Source organism: Littorina saxatilis, linkage group LG12, assembly GCF_037325665.1.
Source record: "Littorina saxatilis isolate snail1 linkage group LG12, US_GU_Lsax_2.0, whole genome shotgun sequence".
In the NCBI taxonomy this organism is placed as follows: Eukaryota; Metazoa; Mollusca; class Gastropoda; order Littorinimorpha; family Littorinidae; genus Littorina; species Littorina saxatilis.
Window position 1 is genome coordinate 8,801,195 of NC_090256.1, and position 14,058 is coordinate 8,815,252.

The 14,058-nt window shown below is 41.9% G+C and overlaps 1 protein-coding gene across 1 annotated transcript in view; it reads left to right on the top strand.

Annotated features, from left to right (window-relative positions):
* The window catches only part of LOC138981193 (uncharacterized), a 74,053-nt gene that overhangs the window by 57,300 nt on the left and 2,695 nt on the right, over positions 1 to 14,058 (top strand). Inside the window, exons 21-29 of the mRNA XM_070354033.1 lie at positions 871 to 958; positions 2,323 to 2,517; positions 3,903 to 4,025; positions 6,537 to 6,819; positions 8,010 to 8,088; positions 9,031 to 9,165; positions 9,873 to 9,973; positions 10,560 to 10,662; positions 13,000 to 13,086. Of these exons, the coding sequence (XP_070210134.1) occupies positions 871 to 958; positions 2,323 to 2,517; positions 3,903 to 4,025; positions 6,537 to 6,819; positions 8,010 to 8,088; positions 9,031 to 9,165; positions 9,873 to 9,973; positions 10,560 to 10,662; positions 13,000 to 13,086 (1,194 nt within the window). The remainder of the gene's footprint in view (positions 1 to 870; positions 959 to 2,322; positions 2,518 to 3,902; positions 4,026 to 6,536; positions 6,820 to 8,009; positions 8,089 to 9,030; positions 9,166 to 9,872; positions 9,974 to 10,559; positions 10,663 to 12,999; positions 13,087 to 14,058) is intronic.

Genomic DNA, 14,058 nt, shown 5'->3' on the forward strand with positions numbered 1-14,058 from the left:
CCCCATGTTAAGACCGGTGAAAGTGTGGCAAAATCAGGTCTTAAAGGGGGGGTTCCATGGTATTATGTTGATATGTTTTCTCAAATATGTGGTTCATAAAGTGGGTACGTTCACCTCCATTTTAAAACTAACTTCTGTTTATGACCTGATTTCTCACATCTTTGTGGTCTTGAAAGGGGGAACCACTGTGTTATTAAACCATTGCTTGTAAAATTGATGCTAAATGAGGAACTCACATTTATCCTACATACGTGAGAGAGACACTCGTGAGATAATAATCGTTTAAATCACACGTGTGTATATCATGTAAATGGCAGGGACCTGTTCTTTTCACTGCTTATGATGCCAAAGTCACCGAGACAAAAGTCATTATAGAAAAAAAATTGCGCTCGCTTATTACCCTCGATGAATTTTTAGAACTAACACGTCGCGCCACACTTTCAGAGTGACGTTTCTTTACTTTGACGTAATAGATTGCACAAGGCTTTGGAAGAGATCGAGGTTCCAAAACAAGCGTCTTCAATTTAGCTGCCTCGACTGCAGGACATTTTCAGTAAAATACACGTAAGTACAGTATGTAGGATAAACAGAATACTACATGGCTTGCTGTTTCGTACCAGATTTACACTCATTGCTTTTTCAAATAGTGAACAGCTCGCTTTCGCTCGCAGTTCAATATTTAAAAAAACAACTCGTGTAAATCTGGTACGACACAGCATTGTAGTATTCTCTATGGGGAGGGAAAACACCGGATCTGAAGGAAAAACAGCCCTTATAAATGAAGAAATGTAGGCCTCCATGATTACAAGAGGGAGCAATGAGTGTTTTTTTCATGTCATTCTTAATGATGGACATGTTGGCTTTTTTCAGGCACTTGAGGCAGAACAGTTTGTACAGAGGCACTGCCTGAAATTCTCAGCGCTGGTCAACAACCTCCAGTTCTCTGCTCCCGCTGCAGGTTTGTGTTGTGTTTTTTTTATATTTTTTTTACACCAGTTCCTTTGTCTCACACCGCCCTGTCCCTGCACTCACTGCTCCATCCACATCTGAATTTCGTTCCGCTGCCAGACTGGTCGATTTTACAGACGCTCCAGGGGGGGATGTCGGGTCGCTGCGGTAGGCTACCCTCGGAAGATGACACTGCACTTCTGCTGAGTCACTTCGACGGTGTTCAGTAGTGGGTCTGTCCCGAGCTAACGGACGCAGCCAACTACCTACTATGCCCCCTACTAACGACATTGACTGTTAAGTCGTGGAGCAAGACTGAGTGAGCGTCCCCTCCAGAGAGCAGACTGCCACCACGTCCCTCCGTCGACCCCCCAGGACGTCACACGTTGAAGACTGACAGCAGAACTACTATTCAGGGAAGGATTGAACAGGATGTGTTGTCGTTTTACTTTAGTAGTGTTGGTGGTGTAGTGTGCTGTTGTTTTACGTACCCCCTCCCCCCTCCTCTGAATACTTCCCTTGTCTTTTACTATTGATTTGTCTTTGTCTCTGCCTAGCTGGGCGGGGACGTAGCTCAGTTGGTAGCGCGCTGGCTTTGTAGCCAGTTGGTCGCTATCAGCGTGGGTTCGATCCCCACGTTCGGCGAGAGATTTATTTCTCAGAGTCAACTTTGTGCAGGCTCTCTTCGGTGTCCAAACGACCCCGTGTGCACACATGCGCACGAAAAAGATCCCACGTTCACAGCGAAAGTCTCAGGGCTTGGAAAACACGAAGACACGCATGCATCATCTCTCGTCTCTGATTATCATGATCGTATTTCGATACTTTGACGAGACAAACCCAATGCTGGTGTGTCGAAGAAGACAGCCACAGCGGGCGTGTTCGAATCAAATTATCACACCATATCTTCAGCGTATTACCACTACCTGTCCCAATATAGACCAGTTGGTCTAAGAGGACGTTAAACCCTAATAGTCAGTCAGTCTGCCTAGCTGCTTGACTTGGTGGTTTTCTTTTGTTTTCTTTTGTTTTGAACGTTTGTCTTAGTTTTTTTAATTCCTTTCTTTATTTCTGTTTGGTTGCTCATGTGTGAATGTGTGTTTTACTAGCTCCATGGTGTGTGTTTTTTGTTTCATTTTTGAACATTTGATTCTTCACACATTCTTTCCTCCATAATTCTAGTTTTATCTGTCTGTGTTTTCTCTTTCTTCCTTTGGGTTAATTCCATCATCTGCTATTCTATTCTTTCATTTCTGTTTCCCTTCATTTTGTCCTTCCATCCTTCTTTCCATGACCAGAAGCACAGACCAGTTAGTTTCCTATGATGTTTTAGACAGTAACGTTAATTGTATCCAATCATTGATAATCTTGCAGGTTATGATGCCACAGACGGCCTGCATGCAGACGTGTCCCAGTTACAGTCCAAGGTGAAGGTTGTGACCCAGCGTGCCCTTCAGGCAATACAGCTGTCGGCTGACCTTCAAGGTCGTGGGACTGTTCGAAAATGCCTGGATGACCTGAACAATCTCCTGCCAACCATCATCGAGGCGGCAACTGATTGCACTTCTGGTAAAACATTTTTGCTTAAAGACTGACGCTGGTTCATACTGTCAAGGGTTATGTGTATGGCTATAGAGGTTTGAGAACAGGAGAAATCACAATTGTGTGTGTGTGTGTGTGTGTGTTGGAGCTAGTGAAAATGAAGTAAATTCAGGGTCTGACTTTTTGCATAGTGATTGAGTAGATGCAAGCAGAGGCTGTGCAGGTGAAACAAGTGTAAAACAAGTCGCGTAAGGCGAAATTACTACATTTAGTCAAGCTGTGGAACTCACAGAATGAAACTGAACGTAGTCCGCCGCTAGTGCAAAAGGCAGTGAAAGTGACGAGCCTGTTTGGCGCGATTGCGCTGTGCTTTACTGTACCTCTCTTCGTTTTAACTTTTTGAGCGTGTTTTTAATCCAAACATATCATATCTATATGTTTTTGGAATCAGGAACCGACAAGGAATAAGATGAAATAGTTTTTAAAACGATTTTGGAAATTTAATTTTGATCATAATTTTTATAGTTTTAATTTTCAGAGCTTGTTTTTAATCCAAATATAACATATGTATATGTTTTTGGAATCAGAAAATGACGAAGAATAAGATGAAATTGTTTTTGGATCGTTTGATAAAAAAATAATTTTAATTAGAAGTTTCCGATTTTTAATGACCAAACTCACTCATTAGTTTTTAAGCCACCAAGCTGAAATGCAAAACCAAACCCCGGCCTTCGTCGAAGATTGCTTTGCCAAAATTTCAATCAATTTAATTGAAAAATGAGGGTGTGACAGTGCCGCCTCAACTTTTACAAAAAGCCGGATATGACGTCATCAAAGGTATTTATCGAAAAAATGAAAAAAACGTCCGGGGATATCATACCCAGGAACTCTCATGTCAAATTTCATAAAGATCGGCCCAGTAGTTTAGTCTGAATCGCTCTACACACACACACAGACAGACACACACACACACACACACACACACACACACACACACACACACACACACACACACACACACACACACATACAACACGACCCTCGTCTCGATTCCCCCCTCTATGTTAAAACATTTAGTCAAAACTTGACTAAATGTAAACATGTGTAGGTAAGTGTTGCAAGCTAGACACACTATTAAGGCAGCATGGAGACGTGGAATTTACACAGGAAAATAGTTTTGGTATTGCTGTAGCTGCTCCACTCACATTTTCGGATAACCAAGAAAGTGAAGGGGTGAATTATGAGAACAGACACAAAGGTAGGCATGGGTACTTTATGTCATGGTTGTGTATTGAATACTTGTACACAGGTGTAGACAGGGAGAAAAGTGAGAGGGAGCTGCAGAAAGTGGGCACCCAGTGGGGAGCATGGGTACTTCATGTCAAGGTTGTGTTTTGGTTACTTGTACACAGGCATAGACAGGGAGAAAAGTGAGAGGGAGCTGCAGAAAGTGGGTACCCAGTGGGGGGCCAAGGTCCATCAGCTTATGGCCACCCTGAGGTCTATGGGTGACGTCAAACCTTCAGTCATCAATGGTTGGTTGGCCTTTTGTTTTTTCTTTTTTGTTTAGTGTGTGTGTGTCTGTTTGTGTTTGCGTGTGTGTGTGTGTTTGCGTGTGTGTGTGTGTGTGTGTGTGTGTGTGTTTTTGTGTGTGTGTGTGTTTGTGTTTGCGTATGTGTGTGTGTGTGTGTGCGTGTTTGTGTGTATGTGTGTGTGTGTTTGTGTTTGTGTTTGTGTGTGTGTGTGTTTGTGTGTGTGACTGTGTGTGTTTGTGTTTGTGTGTGTGTTTGCGTGTGTGTGTGTGTTTGTGTTTGTGTGTGTGTGTGTGTTTGTGTTTGCGTGTGTGTGTGTGTGTGTTTGTGCATCTGCGTGTGTGTGTGTGTGTTTGTGTTTGTGTGTGTGTGTGTGTGTTTGCGTGTGTGTGTTTGTGTGTGTGTGTGTGTGTGTGTTTGTGTGTGTGTGTTTGTGTGTGTGTGTATGAATAGAATGTGCAGGTACATACATGTGTGTGTTTTGATTGTGTGTGTTGTGAGGTGTACAAGGTGATGGCAGGTGAGGTGACTTCTACTGTGCTGCATGTGCAAGCGACAAATATGAAGAATTACAGTTTTAATAATCACATGAAAGCGACCAGAAGTGAGATGACATTTTGCTGAGTTTCAGGTGCATGCAATGTTTAATTTATGACTGCAGCTTGCAGGGCATTGAATGTAAGGACAAAACTATCAGGCTGCAATCAAAAAGCTATCAGGCTGATGAAGCATCATAGATCCCCTGAAAGCGGCGTATGGCTGCCTGAATGGCGGAGTAAAAACGGTCATACACGTAAAAACCCACTGCTAAAATATGAGTGAACGTGGGAGTTTCAGCCCATGAACGATGAAGAAGAAGCATCATAGAAGTTAGAGAAGAACTAATACAGTGGAACCCCCTTTTAAGACCTCCAACAACAAGGTTTGAAAGGGAGGGAGGCTTCATAACTCATAACTCATAACTCATAACATTTTATTGATCCAACAAAGGAAATTAAATTGGTCATCAGCACATATAGGTCATTAATTAATAATTATAAAAGAAGAAGAGAAGAAAATTTATAAAACCCATGATAACAAAAAAATATCTAAAGTAATATATGTACAACTACAATACCCTTTTTACTTGCACACTTGACACACCGACACACCAACACACATGCATACATACCTACATACATACCTACATACATACATACATACATACATACATACATACATACATACATACATTCCATGTTAAAGTGTAGTTAAGAACATCACAGTAATTATATCATTGTTTGGATTAACAGATAAGTTTTTATGTAAATGATGATAACAACAATCCATAATTAACGCTATTGCACTACCAAAAGAAGAGACCAACCAAACACATAAAACCAATCACAGTAATCATCATCAGTTATCACAGGTATCACAGTAGATTAGCCATCAGGTAGTTAGACTCAATTGGGCAAGTATAGTGTCAACACCATCACAACAGTGCTAAAGCTCATTATCACAGCACTAGTTATGATCAAAGGTCAAACAGTCATCAAATCATATTAAATCTATCACTAAGAGGTACATTTAAAAGGCATCACTGATAGTCTGTGGCCAGGACAATGGCTTGGTTGCTGTTAAAATATCTCACAGCTGCAGGAACAAAAGAACGCCGAAAACGCTCCGTTCGACACCTAGGCATGAGAAACCGAGCGTTCCGTGTGATGCGGAGATCCATCAGTGCGTCGTGGAGGGGATGCCCTAGGTCGAACAGAATAGCTCTGGACTTACTGGCAAGCCTTCTTTCAACAAGGACTTCAAGGGTGTCAAGGCTCTGGCCTATTATAGAACTCGCTTTCTTTATCAGCCTGTTCAATGGGGGTAGATATACACAGGTTCTAAACAGAAATTCTGAGGAAACAAGGTCTGAAAGGGGAGGGAGTCTTACAATGTCAATGGGGGTAGATTTACACAGGTTCTAAACAGAAATTCAGAGGAAACAAGGTTTGAAAGGGAGGGATTCTTACAATGGGGGTAGATTTACACAGGTTCTAAACAGAAATTCTAAGGAAACAAGGTCTGAAAGGGGAGGGAGTCTTACAATGGGGGTAGATTTACACAGGTTCTAAACAGAAATTCAGAGGAAACAAGGTCTGAAAGGGGAGGGAGTCTTACAATGGGGGTAGATTTACACAGGTTCTAAACAGAAATTCTGAGGAAACAAGGTCTGAAAGGGGAGGGAGTCTTACAATGGGGGAAGATTTACATAGGTTCTAAACAGAAATTCTGAGGAAACAAGGTCTGAAAAGGGAGGGAGTCTTACAATGGGGGTAGATTTACATAGGTTCTAAACAGAAATTGTGAGGAAACAAGGTCTGAAAAGGGAGGGAGTCTTACAATGGGGGTAGATTTACATAGGTTCTAAACAGAAATTGTGAGGAAACAAGGTCTGAAAGGGGAGGGAGTCTTACAAGGGGAGTTCCACTGTACCCGATTTTGTTTTCAAATGTAACGTTATCTTTTACCTTGCAGAGTTGGAGAGACACCTCAGCGCACAGGCTCTGGAGCTTGCAACTGACCAGCCAGGGCAGGCAGTTCCCCAGCGAACCTCACCCAGCACCCACACCCCTACAGCCACCACCCACACACCCAGCACCCACCCACATAGCGCCTACACACCCATGGCCAGGAAACAGGCACCTTTGTCTCACTCGCCTGGGGCGTCTGCTCAGAGTGCAAAAAGAAACACGCCTGCATCTCTGTCACCCAGACAGAAGGGGTCAGCTCTGCAGCGACATGAGAAGCTTCCAGATAGGTAACCGTAAGAAAGGGAACTCTAGAGTTTGTTGTTGTGTTTTGCCGTCTTTATTCTTATCTTTTTTTTAATGTTTTCTGTGGATAAGTCCTGCTTTGTTTTAACTGAAATACATAGATTCAAGAGAGTCATTGAAGTGATGTTTAGTTTTAGTTCTTTCATTTTCTTTCTCGTGTTTTTTCTTGTTTTTGCAGATTGTACTATGACAATTTAAACTGTTTATAAAAGAAAACAAGTCGCGTAAGGCGAAAATACAATATTTAGTCAAGTAGCTGTCGAACTCACAGAATGAAACTGAACGCAATGCCATTGTTCAGCAAGACCGTATACTCGTAGCATCCGAGTCGTCAGTCCACCGCTCATGGCAAAGGCAGTGAAATTGACAAGAAGAGCGGGGTAGTAGTTGCGCTAAGAAGGATAGCACGCTTTTCTGTACCTCTCTTTGTTTTAACTTTCTGAGCGTGTTTTTAATCCAAACATATATCTATATGTTTTTGGAATCAGGAACCGACAAGGAATAAGATGAAAGTGTTTTTAAATTGATTTGGACAATTTAATTTTGATAATATTTTTTATATATTTAATTTTCAGAGCTTGTTTTTAATCCGAATATAACATATTTATATGTTTTTGGAATTAGCAAATGATGGAGAATAAGATAAACGTAAATTTGGATCGTTTTATAAATTTTTATTTTTTTTTACAATTTTCAGATTTTTAATGACCAAAGTCATTAATTAATTTTTAAGCCACCAAGCTGAAATGCAATACCGAAGTCCGGGCTTCGTCGAAGATTACTTGACCAAAATTTCAACCAATTTGGTTGAAAAATGAGGGCGTGACAGTGCCGCCTCAACTTTCACGAAAAGCCGGATATGACGTCATCAAAGACATTTATCAAAAAAATGAAAAAAACGTTTGGGGATTTCATACCCAGGAACTCTCATGTCAAATTTCATAAAGATCGGTCCAGTAGTTTAGTCTGAATCGCTCTACACACACACACACAGACACACACGCACACACACACACACGCACGCACATACACCACGACCCTCGTCTCGATTCCCCCCTCGATGTTAAAACATTTAGTCAAAACTTGACTAAATATAAAAAGGGTTGGTTGTTTATTTACCAGACTACCAGTTTAATGTACCTATACATACATACCTTTTATTTTTTTTATTCAGTGCGTCTGGTTTCCCAGCAGTACAGCCAGTTGCAGAGATCTCTCCATACCGACGAAGCGCTTTATACACATCTTGGCTGGTGAGTTGATTACCATGGCTGTCATAATGCTGGAAAGATTTTTTTAGGGCGGAAAATGTGATATTGAAGAGTTTGATTTTTGATTGCTAGAGCTTTTTAGAGTGTTTAAGCTTTTATTCATGCGTAAATTGTCTTCTGGCTGATTGCGAAGTTTTCAATGATGTAGATTCTAGCTTTTTTTGTCATTTATGTAAATACTGTACATGTAATCATTTTGCTAAAGTCGATAAGTGCTTTTAAGGCAGCTTTACCGCAGTTGTCGCATGTTCAAGATGATTTGGATAAAGGCCAGTTTAGGTGTAGAACTTTTTACATATTGCTTTAGGCATTAACTGGCATTGGTAAACTTATGGCAATTTTTTTTTTATCTAGGTGTATAGTGCATTTAACCTGTTGTTGTTATTGGTGCTTGTAAAATGACTGTAGATGGAGGCTCCTAAGGTCATATTGATAGGTTGTGTACAATGATGTTCTAACATCTCCCAAGGTCATATTGATAGGTTGTGTACAATGATGTTCTAACATCTCCCAAGGTCATATTGATAGGTTGTGTACAACGATGTTCTAACATCTCCCAAGGTCATATTGATAGGTTGTGTACGATGCTATTTTAACATCTCCCAAGGTCATATATTGATAGGTTGTGTACGATGATGTTCTAACATCTCCCAAGGTCATATTGATAGGTTGTGTACGATGATGTTCTAACATCTCCCAAGGTCATATTGATAGGTTGTGTACAATGATGTTCTAACATCTCCCAAGGTCATATTGATAGGTTGTGTAAAATGATGTTCTAACATCTCCCAAGGTCATATTGATAGGTTGTGTAAAATGATGTTCTAACATCTCCCAAGGTCATATTGATAGGTTGTGTAAAATGATGTTCTAACATCTCCTAAGGTCATATTGATAAGTTTGTATATGATAATGTTCAAACAGGCCAGCGCCCAGTACCTTGGAGAAGAGGTTGCGGGGTGGGAAGACAGTGACAACCACTTTGTACAGCTAGTTCACACCATGGCCCAGCACTGTCACCACATGGCTGATGCTGCTAGAGGGGGCACCTCGCTCAAGGTATGGGGGGTGGGGGTGGCTGGTTAAGATAAGTGGGGGGGGGGGGGGGGGTAAGGACAACCAGAACCACTTTGTACAACTGTTTCATACCATGGCCCAGCAATGCCAACACATTGCCGACTCTGCTAGTGGAGACACCTAGCTCAAGGTGTGGCTTCTCTGTAGAGAACGAATGGGGAGTTAAGTGAGGGGGGTGAGGGGGGGTGAGGGGGGTGAGGGGTGTGAGGAAAGAGTTGAGGAAGGGGGTTAGTGACATTTCTGTACAAATGGTGTATGCCATGGACCAGCACTGTCACCACATTGCAGCCCAGCCTTAGGTCAAGGTATAGCTGCTCTTAATGTGTATTGGAGAAGTAGGCGTGTGTTGGGGGATGGGGTTGCTGAGTATCATCTCATGCAGCTGGTTCACACTATACATGCATGTGCTATTGCTCTGCAATACCATTTTATGACTGACTTTTTGCTGGAGAGGGTATTTTGATAATGTATGTCTGCCTTGCTGTTTCTGTGTCTGTAGGGGAGGGGGTTATTTCAGAGGATGGACGCAAAGAAATTATAATACAATGATCAGCCTCCATGATGAATAAATATGTTTCCTTTTTTCTTCTTTCTTTTTTTTAAACTTTTTTTGAATTATTATTAATTTTATTATTACGTTGTTGTTGCTGGAGATATTCTTCTCATACTCCTTTACTGCTATTTACCAGGACTCAGAAGAGGTGTCTAAGACTGGCTCAGCGCTGGCTGCCAATGGTAAAGAGCTGGAGAAGTTTGCACGCTCCCTTGGGGCCATGAGCCCACAGCACAGGTATGTCATACATTTGGCTGTTGTTTTGTGGTGGGTAACAAGTGATGGCAATATAATGGCACCCCCGCCAGAAATCTGGAAAACCAGGCCTGAAAAGGGCAGGGAATTGACAGAGACTATGAACAGTAAAATGCAGATCTGATAATCAAAGGGAAGTAAGCGCTCTAAATGCATTCGATATGTGTAAGAGTAAGTGAGAGTTATTCAGAACCATTCTCCTGGCACCTGAGAGAATAAAAAACATTGAAAAGAACAAGCGACTTTTATCCTCATTTTGTGTGTGTAAAATGCAGGGTCTTTAAATGGGGACGGGAGAGGTGTCTTCAATTGGGGGGGTGGGGGGGTTGATCTTAAAGGGGGAGTTGCACTGTAGTGTTTTGAGGTTACACTTTAAGGAGGAGTTGCTGAACATGTGAAAGTGGTAATACATGAACATGTAGCTGCTTTCAACTCTGATGAATGAGCTTCATAACTGTTCACTGTCTCAGGCTTTTGAGTCCACAGGACATGCGATTCACATTAACCCTCTCTTGCCCTGTGACATAGTTGTTATATTCATGCCCGTGTGGTTATGTTTGTGCTTCAGAAATGCTGAAGACTTGCGCAAAGCAGCTGACAAGATATCAACGTACGCCAACCAGCTGCACATAGTCGCTGGTGTACTTCAAAGTGGCCCTTTAAACCCACAGGTATTCATGGGTGTAGGATAGTCTCAGTTTACCAACACCTTAATTAGCTTGTGAGCATCTTGGCACGCAAAGAACTGGAGCTAAAAAGAAACTATCATTGTCATTATACTGTGCCAACCTATACTTAAGTAAGCCAGTAAAAACAAAAACATCTGATTTTAAGGATCATGCAGACTTTGTCTGTGTGTACATGTCTGTTTCCACGTGTCTGTGTGTACATGTCTGTTTCCACGTGTATGTGTGTACATGTCTGTTTCCACGTGTCTGTGTGTACATGTCTGTTTCCACGTGTCTGTGTGTACATGTCTGTTTCCACGTGTCTGTGTGTACATGTCTGTTTCCACGTGTCTGTGTGTACATGTCTGTTTCCATGTGTCTGTGTGTACATGTCTGTTTCCACATGTCTGTGTGTACATGTCTGTTTCCAAATGTCTGTGTGTACATGTCTGTTCCCAGGTGTATGTGTGTACATGTCTGTTTCCACGTGTATGTGTGTACATGTCTGTTCCCAGGTGTATGTGTGTTCATGTCTGTTTCCATGTGTCTGTGTGTACATGTCTGTTTCCACGTGTCTGTGTGTACATGTCTGTTTCCATGTGTCTGTGTGTACATGTCTGTTTCCATGTGTCTGTGTGTACATGTCTGTTTCCACGTGTCTGTGTGTACATGTCTGTTTCCATGTGTCTGTGTGTACATGTCTGTTTCCACGTGTCTGTGTGTACATGTCTGTTTCCACGTGTCTGTGTGTACATGTCTGTTTCCACGTGTCTGTGTGTTCATGTCTGTTTCCATGTGTCTGTGTGTACATGTCTGTTTCCACGTGTCTGTGTGTACATGTCTGTTCCCACGTGTATGTGTGTACATGTCTGTTTCCATGTGTCTGTGTGTACATGTCTGTTTCCATGTGTCAGTGTGTACATGTCTGTTTCCATGTGTCTGTGTGTACATGTCTGTTTCCACATGTCTGTGTGTACCTATCTGTTTCCACGTGTCTGTGTGTACATGTCTGTTTCCACGTGTATGTGTGTACATGTCTGTTTCCACGTGTATGTGTGTACATGTCTGTTCCCAGGTGTATGTGTGTACATGTCTGTTTCCACGTGTATGTGTGTTCATGTCTGTTTCCACGTGTCTGTGTGTTCATGTCTGTTTCCATGTGTCTGTGTGTTCATGTCTGTTTCCACGTGTATGTGTGTTCATGTCTGTTTCCACGTGTCTGTGTGTACATGTCTGTTCCCAGGTGTATGTGTGTTCATGTCTGTTTCCATGTGTCTGTGTGTACAGTGGAGTCCGGGTACAACGAATCTCAAGGGAGATACATTTTAGTTTGTTATATCAGTAATTCGTTGTAGAGTTTTCAACCCTAAATGGCCTCAAGGCAAGTTTTCCCACTCACCTTTAAATGATCGTCCCATCGATCTTTCCTTGGAGAGTACAATCTCTGCATGTTTTCAACAGCTTCATAATATAATCCATAGAGAGCTCTAGCAAACTAACAGCGGGAGGTGCACGAAAAGCGTCAGTTTTCACGATAAAACTTTGACTCGCTCATTCACAGGACATAACTGCACTCCGGACTGTCCACAGTGTTGAGCAATTTAGGAGACTTCACAGCCTGAGGAGAGTATTGATTCAAATGAACGCGTGGTTCGATATCGCTCACTTGGTCACGGATCGGAGAAAACAAAAAAACAGTTCCAGATTTCGAAACCATGTTCGTCAGCCATTGTTTTTAGCAAGACAGACCACATGTGCACGAGCTTTGCTGACGTACATCGCAAAATGTCATGACGTCACCACAACTTTCGGTTTTGGTTCGATCTGTGCACCTCCCGCTGTTAGTTTGTTCAGAGTTCGCTCATCACGCGATGTGCACTTGTGTTTGTGTATTTTTGTGTATTTTTGTCTTTGGAGACAATTATTGACATTAGTTCGTTGTAGCCTCAGTTGTGACTTTTAGAGACAAAACAGCTCTGGGGCGATGAAAACGTGTTTGTTAAAAGAGGGTTTCGTTATGCAAATGAGTTCAAAAGGTTCGATGTAGCCGGAAAGTAACAAGTAAGAAATAGAAGGCTGTCTGCCGGGAAATCAATGGCAGTTCGTTAAAAGAGGGATTTCGTTATACCCAGGTTCGTTTTAGCTGGACTCCACTGTACATGTCTGTTTCCACGTGTCTGTGTGTACATGTCTGTTTCCACGTGTATGTGCTTGCATGAGCTTAAGGGTGAATGCGTGTGTGTTTATGTCAGAGTTTTGTTAGTATGGGTTTAAACATGTTTGTCTGAGCCTTTTTATGTAGAAAGATGTATTCATGTGTGTTGTGTTGGCGTTTTTCAGGGAGACTGCATTCTGGCTCGCAATGCCACCAACTTGATAGAAGCTGTACGTGAGATGTTTTCAGTTGCTGAGGGCATCTCTGTGGCTGTAAGTCTTTTCGTTCTTACTTCATTCTAACAGAGATGTCTTTAAAAGTGTTTACCTAAGCCGTTTTGCATGACAATTTTAGCTGTCAGATGCTTTACCACTTCTTCAGTTCCCCACCACAGCATATTATGTTCATTCTTGGCAAACGCCAAAGAAGGACTGTTCATGCTTATTTGGGTTACAAACACTACTGATTGTTGATTTACAGTAACATACATTCTCAGTTTTCACTGTCAGCAGCTGTTTTTGACTCACATACGAAGCAAAAGTGAGTCTATGTACTCACCCGAGTCGTCCGTCCGTCCGTCCGTCCGTCCGAAAAACTTTAACGTTGGATATTTCTTGGACACTATTAAGTCTATCAACACCTGATGTGGCCTGATGGTGTATGGTTACAAGATCTCAAAAAACATGTGCGGCAACTTGACCTCACTTCAAGTTCAAGGTCACAGGGGCCGTAATTGTTGTCTTAAAAACGACCATTTTTCACATTTTCGCATTTTTTTCTGAAGTTATCGAGAATGGCAACCTTAGCTATGTATGCTATACAGGGCAATGTAAGCCCTATCTTTGGACACCAGTTTGGTTGACCTTGCTTCAAGGTCAAGGTCGCAAGGGTCCTTCAAAGTTGGATTGTATACATATTTTGAAGTGACCTTGACCCTGAACTATGGAAGATAACTGTTTCAAACTTAAAAATTATGTGGGGCACATGTTATGCTTTCATCATGAGACACATTTGGTCACATATGATCAAGGTCAAGGTCACTTTGACCTTTATGAAATGTGACCAAAATAAGGTAGTGAACCACTAAAAGTGACCATATCTCATGGTAGAAAGAGCCAATAAGCACCATTGTCCTTCCTATGTCTTGAATTAACAGCTTTGTGTTGCATGACCTTGGATGACCTTGACCTTGGGTCAAGGTCACATGTATTTTGGTAGGAAAAATGTGTAAAGCAGTTCTTAGT